The sequence below is a fragment of the Daktulosphaira vitifoliae genome, unplaced genomic scaffold (genome assembly GCF_025091365.1).
Source record: "Daktulosphaira vitifoliae isolate Bord-2020 unplaced genomic scaffold, ASM2509136v1 Scaffold_212, whole genome shotgun sequence".
Taxonomy (NCBI): domain Eukaryota; kingdom Metazoa; phylum Arthropoda; class Insecta; order Hemiptera; family Phylloxeridae; genus Daktulosphaira; species Daktulosphaira vitifoliae.
In genome coordinates, this window is record NW_026099780.1 from 3,004 (window position 1) to 11,403 (window position 8,400).

At 26.4% G+C, this 8,400-nt stretch overlaps 1 protein-coding gene across 1 annotated transcript in view; it reads left to right on the plus strand.

Moving 5' to 3' along the window:
* Positions 1–4,374: 4,374 nt before the first annotated feature.
* The window catches only part of LOC126909255 (uncharacterized), a 6,243-nt gene continuing 2,217 nt past the window's right edge, over positions 4,375–8,400 (plus strand). Inside the window, exon 1 of the mRNA XM_050691680.1 lies at positions 4,375–4,378. Within this exon, the coding sequence (XP_050547637.1) occupies positions 4,375–4,378 (4 nt within the window). The remainder of the gene's footprint in view (positions 4,379–8,400) is intronic.

Here is an 8,400-nt window from a genome sequence, read left to right on the forward strand (position 1 = left end):
CTATAATTTTTTTGAAAAATGTATGGATCAATATTATTATTTAATAATAATATTATAAGGGGTATCCTTTCATCTGACTTACTTTTTTTTTTAAATCGGATTATATCCCTTTATACATACAAGGTTTCCTATAGCTGTACAATATTACCACAAATATAATACAATGATATCTAAGCAGTAGCCAACCAAGTCTTAACCCATAGCTCGATTTTCAGAGCCAAAAGTAAAAGTTGGACAGTCATGAATATATAAGTATACCAAAATGAAAAACGAGAATGATGGCTGGAGAAAATGATTCTACGACCAGGCCAAAAAGACATTTGAACAAAACGGGTAGAGCACTTTACGGCAACAATACACGTGAACCGGAACAGAAAACAAAGGCGAAATCAGTGCATACATAGTTGACATTATTTTTAGTTACTATAGTGGTCAGCTGGGCGACTTCTTATCATGATGATAATTTGTTTTTGTTTTTGGGAGGCTATTTTATTAATTGGGATTTAAGTTGAAAGATTGAATGTTGAATGAAAGATTTAAAATTATTATAAGTAATGTTGATTACATGTAACAAAAAACTTAAAAGAGGCAACAAGACGCCAGTCCAGATAATTAAGTCTAATGTATAATTTGTTTTATGTTAGTANAACAAGACGCCTGTCCAGATAATTATGTCTAATGTATAATTTGTTTTATGTTAGTATAAAATGGCATAATTTTTATATATAATTCATTTAAACTTTTATAAATTTACTTTATAGCTAAAACTGGGCATGTAATACGATAACATTTAAATCGTACATACACTTTATTATATGTATAAAAAATTTAATTTTAACTAGAGTAATAATCAATGACATAAAGAAATTATTATTGTGCTATACTACAACATTACCTACTATATGTTTACTACGTTTGTCTAGATGATGTAATAGAAGAAAATGATTTAGTGGAAATTAAATGACCGTATTCTGCTTGTGACTCGAGTAGTGCTGTAGAAACAGTAGAAAATAAACTANTTAAATGACCGTATTCTGCTTGTGACTCGAGTAGTGCTGTAGAAACAGTAGAAAATAAACTAGTAAGTATCAAATTAACTAAATAATATTAATTTTCCAAAACTATATAAATTTAATTTTCAGATACAATATTGCAAGATTGAAAGTTCTAAATTAGCTTGTAAACTAAACTCATATAAGATAGCTAAACTTTAGAAGAACCCCTAGGAGAATACACTACGTGCGAGGCACGCCAAAAGTAAAACCAGAGCACTATGGTATTGTACCTTATCCTAAGGGGAAAAGGTTATAAATAAAAGGTTTAATTTAAGATAACAATGATTAAAATTTATTAATTATTATGAGTTAATTTTATAATTATCATAATAAAATAAAAGTTATTGTAATATTAAAACATACTATTAAATAAAATATAAAGACTCAAAATAATAGAAGGAAAAAATCTATATATATATATATTAAATGTCAACATTAATGTTAAAAACATAACGTTAAAGAAAAAAAAGAATATTAACAATTAACTTAGGACCAAGGATTCCAAAGGAATTATGACTAGGATGTCTAAAATAATATATGTAACACTGGTAAATTCAAACAGATCAAGTTAATAATATTTCTGCCCAATAAATTATGTTTTTACATAAATTCAGCATTTAACACATAAAAGTCTAAAACAGAGAATCTTGATTTATAGTTATTATATACAATTAAATGTCTTCAGATATCCAGGTATGAGGTATTTTCTAATTAGTATAACGATACATGATTAATGTAATTTGTACATATTGATCAAATAAGCAATATTCAAGTGTTCATCATCAGAATAAATTTGCAGATATACCAAATATTAACTTGATAAATAAAGTTTAAACAAAATTTTACAAAATGTTACCTTATACCTTATACTAATCATAATTTTATTATGTTACAAGCTAAAAGAAGACCATGTGTACTTTTACCAATAATGGTACAATTTCAATCTACACGTATAGACAAAAGTTTTTTTTATAATTTTTAAATTAAAAATTTAACAGTTAAAAATTAAAGAACTTTTTTTTTTTATTTTCAATGTGCCATTCATGAACATAAGAAGTTTCATTATTTACTTCGTCATAAAAGAAGCCCAGATTAGTATACAATGTTTTATTCATGTTTTGAATACCTTCTCTTAAGTTAACTCCTATAAATTCATAAATTGCAATCGTTTTAGGTAAATTATTTTTCTCTATATACCTCTAAAAGTGGTCCACATTACAATTTATTTTAGTGCATGTTCGATCAATGTTATAATTTTGAAGTATTTTGATCAAATTAGAATCATTCTCTTCGTACTCTGCATTGAAATTATTATAAATTTGCTTCACATATGAATTGTCACTTATTTCTCTGCTTATAAACCCAAAAAATTTTATCAATTCGTTTAAAATAAATGTATTGGTTTTAATATTTAACAAGTTCATTAGAAAATTTATTGCACTAATAAAACGTGAAATGAGTTTTTTGGAAATCTCAATACTTGATACTAATAAACTCTTACAATTGGCGTAATCTTCTGATTTAGAACATATTTTATATATAAAACAATCTTCAGCAATACTTTTTACGTGATACACGATCCATGCTAAACTTTTTGTGTACTCGTAATTAACAAGCTACATTGTTTCTCTAAATTTTTGATTAACATTTTTTGTATTGACGATGTAACCTTTAGAACATTTTTTTTTATTTAATAGTGGATCATATATTAAAACTTTACTCTTGCTTACATGGTCATACATAAATTTCTCTGATGAAATTTTCCATTTATTTTCTTGTAAAAATGAATTTAAAAAATTAATTGCATACCCTTTATCATACTTTTTGTGTTCACTTGATACGTTCACTGCCAAGATAAATATAAAGATGTTATAATTCATTCTGATTGAGTTATTTAGTAATACGTAATCAATAAAAAAACAAAGGTTTTTATTTTAAAATTCGTACGTCGTGTAATTAAGTTGATTAAATAGTTGGTTACTTTTTCCTTATCGCAAAATTAACTATTTGGTTATGTTATGGTGTACTATATAATATAAAATAAACTACGTCACGAATTGTTAATACGTGTTCAATTGTTATTAATGTTTGTTCAATTCTTTTAAAATAAATTTTTCACTGATAAAACAATTATTTTTTTTTATTTATATTACATATATACAATTGTATAATTGTAATTTATAAATTATAATTTATAAATGTGAGTTTTAAAATTGAAAAAAATTAATAATTTTGGTTAATTTAAAATTTTTAAAAATGGAACCACAGTGGGTCATTACATAGTATGGACATGACGTATTTAGGTTAAGTATAGATGATATCTGACAATGATTAAAATCACTACTATAAGAAAGGCTGAGATGCAAATGTATAGACAGTGATTAATTGTTAACCTACTCAAAAATTAGACTAGACTGGCTAACTTCGTACAAACGTTATTGATTCTCTTTATTTATTTAGACAATATTTAATTCTAGAGATTTTCTTTTGGTACAATATAAGCATTTATACATTCAATAGTAAAATCCACATCACCACCATTTTTTTTCTTATCCTCCATTATTAATCCCTATAAACCTACCTATCATCTTATAATATTTTATTATACCTACCATTTATTATATTTTATTATTTTACATTCCAACCATTCTACTAATTTTTCTTTTTTAATCTTTTTTCTTTTTGGTTTATTACACAATCAATGTAATCACAAACCAGACTTTTGATTAGTAGCAGAATGGAATATTTTAGCGACCGCACATGGTAAGAGTCTATACAACTGAATAGATAGTTCAATTTAGTGATTGTTTAAATGCCAAATTGCAATGAACTTCAAATAATTAATATTGTTATGTCAAGAAGAACAATGATCGATTTTTGTAACTTTAGTATAAAAGGAGTTAAGTTTTTATATATGACTTAAAAAAATTTACTCATTCTTATCTAACAGGCGTTAATTATATAAGTTATTGTTGAACATCTCATAATTAAGTGTAACTACAAAAAATTTGATAATATAATGTTATTGTCTGAGTGGTTAGTAGTGCTTTAGTCGCACATTCCCTTTTCATTTTTCTCTTGTACAATCATTATATATTGTCATCGTGATAAGAAGTCGCTGCGCTGACCACTACAGTAACTGTCATATAGTAACTCAAAAAAAGGAAATTAATTAAAACAATAATTTTATTAATTTGATAGTAGAATAATTTATTAAAATTAATCTCATTTGTTGGTATCGTATGAGCATGAGAATAATTGAGTTACTATAATATTTATTGAATAAAAAAAATGATATAATATAATTTTCTCTTGCGATATGAGTACGAGGGTTTATGAGAAGATGTAAAGTATAGAAAAGCAAAGTGATGTTTGAAAATTTATTAATAGAATGATAATTTGAAATAGAAAAATTATTGTGATTAATTATCACACATAGATCATCAACAACGCCACTCGTACCAGTAGTGATCTAGGCTTGTGTTAACTGCAAGTCGAGTCAATAAATACCTCGAGTAGTATAGGAACCAAAAGTAGGTTCTCTATCTTCACAAGAGAGTCTTTTAGCTTCGATGCGAAGCTGAGAAGGTATTGGTTTTACTATGATGTGTTTTTTTTTTTTTTTTNTTTTTGATAGTGATTTTAATCACTGTCAGATATCATTATACTTGATCCAACTATACCACGTCACAACTGTGCCGCGACCCCCCTGTGCTGGGTTTTTTTATTAGTATTGACTACACAGGTAACCCACTCAAAAATTAGACTAAACTGGCTAACTTCGTACAAACGTTATTGATTCTCTTTATTTATTTAGACAATATTTTATTCTAGAGATCACATTATTTTTTCTGGTTTTCTACTTAATTTATGTACTTATTATACTTAACTTTAAACCTTATGGATCTTTTGTAAAATATGAATTTACCTTAATGTTATCAGGCCTAATGTTGAAAAAATGAATATACTTCAATTATCTATGAAAAATCGTGTTTTGTCAAGCCACTTCTTGCATTTATTAAAAGTTCATAAGGTGAAGTAGTAGTGAGAGAAATTGACAATTGTTATGCCCTTTTGTATTAAATTTAATTCATCTATATATGCAAGAGGTGTCACGACCTTTTACTATTATCTGTTTATTACTCAATTGTGTTATTTATTACATATTATTTTACTTAAATAGATAATTTGTCACAACTAAAGAGTATCTTATAATTATTACAGTAGATTTATATCAATGTATTTTTAGACATATTTCTTGAAATAGTTTAAAGTATTAACATGAATAATACATTTTTAATCTGATGATAAATAGATAATAACATATAGACTACTGAATGATAGTGTACAACTGAGTGGTGTATGTAATATAACAGTCAACTATTCAACCGGTCCCAGGTGTCTGCCAAATATGCATGTACTGATGTAGGCGTTGTTTTCCACTTCCAGTTTATACGTGATTTATAACCCTAATTAATTTATATTAATTTGGGTTTTAGTTTTGTGGTGGGGTAATGAATCAGTATAATAAATTATAAAAAATTACTGAAAATAAATTTTTATAAATACAAACTTAGTTATAAATTCAAAAAAATTGTGAAACTATTTATTAATCATCAATCAGTTAAAATTATTATTATTATTAGTTAAAGTTATTAAAAATGTTGATAAATCCATTAACTTTAAAATTCGTAATTAAAAAACTTTTTCACTTATTTTTCCTATAAGCGTTTATTGTATAGTTTCTGTATTCACACAACATAGCTATTTAAATATAAAATTATTTGATTTGAGATAACTTTATATTAATATATACATTAAATGTATACATAAAAATAAATTTTATTTAATAAAGTAATGTAACAAAGAAAAATAACATAAAATAATAATAACAATAAGCTTGCAAAACATAAGAAATTATAAAAATAGTTGACCGGCTATAATTTCTTCTCTGTGTCTTAATCTTACAAAGTCCACGACGAAGCTGCTCCCTTTTTTCAATCTCCCAGTCGGTTAGATACTCTTTAAACACCACAGGATAAGAACCATCACATGACTTAAGACTGTCATATGATTTCACAATTCTTTCAGGTACGTTAACAACAGTCAATATCCAATGTCCCCCATACACATTCATTGGCACATTCATAAAGTATGAATATCCTTTTTTATCCATTTTCTGACAGCTGGATAACCTCTTCGGAGATATGCTGGTATAAAATCGGTAACGACTGCATGAACTTCGCCATTTGACCTTTTCACTATAAATTTAAAATCTTTATCAAGATTTAGGTGAAGATTTAGATTTCTTCCATGCACTACTTTTACCATCGTGAAGAAACAAAGTATAATCACCAGAATCACTCAATAATTTTCTTTTAACAGTATTTTTAGAGACGGTAAATGCTGGATTTTTTTCTAAATTTATTGGTGTTGAGTTGTATTTTCTAAGTTAGAAGGAATAATAGAATTTTTTGAAAAGTCATCATCAATAGAACTCACCGAAGTTGAGTTCAAGAACTCGCGAATTTGTAGAGAATTATTCATGACTCTAAAAAAAAACAAGACTAAAATGTTTTTTGTTAACTATAATTATTTTTATTTTGTGTGTAATTGAGTTAATGATTTATGATAAATAATCACTCTGTATAGGATATAAAAAAATTCAATAACTCAAAAATATCCTTGAGTAAACTAATAATTTCAAATTCGTGTTGAACAGAATTTAACATATTTAGTTTATACATACAGAATGATTTCTTAAGTATGGCTCACGAAATAGCTTTAAAATTATTATTGTTAATATTTTTTTTTTTTTACATTAACGATTCATTGTTGAGCAATTTAAACGAAAATTTAATTTTGTGCTACCATTTTAAATGACAAATGGCAACCCCAATTTTTTTCATACCATCAAATTTATTTAATAGAAAAAAATATTGTCTTACATATAGGGTAATTAAATCATGACTGATTGTTAATTATTACGATATATTTGAATAAGCTTTCACTTAAAATATTAAGTAAAAGCGATTAGTTTATTTAACTTAATTGAAATTTTTGGTTCAACAAGTTATTATTAGCATATTATTTTACAACGATAAATATTTTACGAGTAACGTTTATAACAAAAAATTAACACCTATCAATATAAATCTGTACAAAACAAAATAATTTTCTATCTCTCCTAAAAAGCATGTGTGCTTATTTTTATTATACTATTTTTTAAATAATTAAAAGTTTATTTTATAAGAAAAAATACTTACAGGCAGATTGAAAATAACTGACGTCTTTCGTTGATGATAAAGAAATAAAGCCAGATGATTATGTTGGTTGATATTACCTAACTTTATTTTATCCAACATAATGTGCAAAGACTCATAAATGTAATATTGTTATTAATACAAGGGTAATTCTTTAAAAACACGGTTTTAAGTCTTAACTGAATCAAAATAATATTGTATGTTAAATGGGGCAGTAATAGCCTTTCTATGTCTAGACATAATTATAGTCAATAAAATAGATCAGTTTATTCCAAAATGTACAGAAAAACTATGAAGTAATAAAATACACTTAACGATTGACAGTCTAAGAAAGCAATACATTATGCACTATGATTTTTAATCACATTTTAGGATCCTGGAAATTCTATTGGCACGTGGGTCATTATTTGAAAGAATTCAGCTTTTATGTGACATTTATTGTTTTAACTTTTAGTGAGTGCTATCATCGTTCACTATAACGAAAACAAGTTAAACCTATTACGATAAAAATTATAATTTTTTTTTGTTATATCACGCGCGAGTTTCTACTAAAAACAATAATACAAATATATTTATAATACTATACTTCTATTAAAAGTGAACTATATCTCAATTTGAAGACGGACCAAGACCGTGTCCTTGAATTCATTTAAAGACCAGGACTGGACCGATGAACTTTTTAGGGACCGTAAAAAAAAGGACCGATAATTTTTAACTACAGACCAACTAGAGCCGGACCAATTTATTATTTGAAGTATAAGACCGAACCGTGGTCTAGTCTGGTTCAGTCCGGACCGGTTCAAACCCAACCATGCAGAGCTCTAGCAATTATAATGGTCAAACCTTTCTATTGTTATAAATGACCGTCCGTTCGGTATCGATGGTTCCTATCATCCGTTGTGAACGAATGATTTTTATTGTTCTAAACGGTCGTTCGTTCGATGTTTCATACGTTCCGAACGTATTCATCAACAACATTCACCATATAAATCTATATAAAATAAAATCTGAACGTATACGTTCGTGAACGGACGATTCAAAAATAGACCCCCATAAAAGACTTTAAATCAATAAGAGTCAAG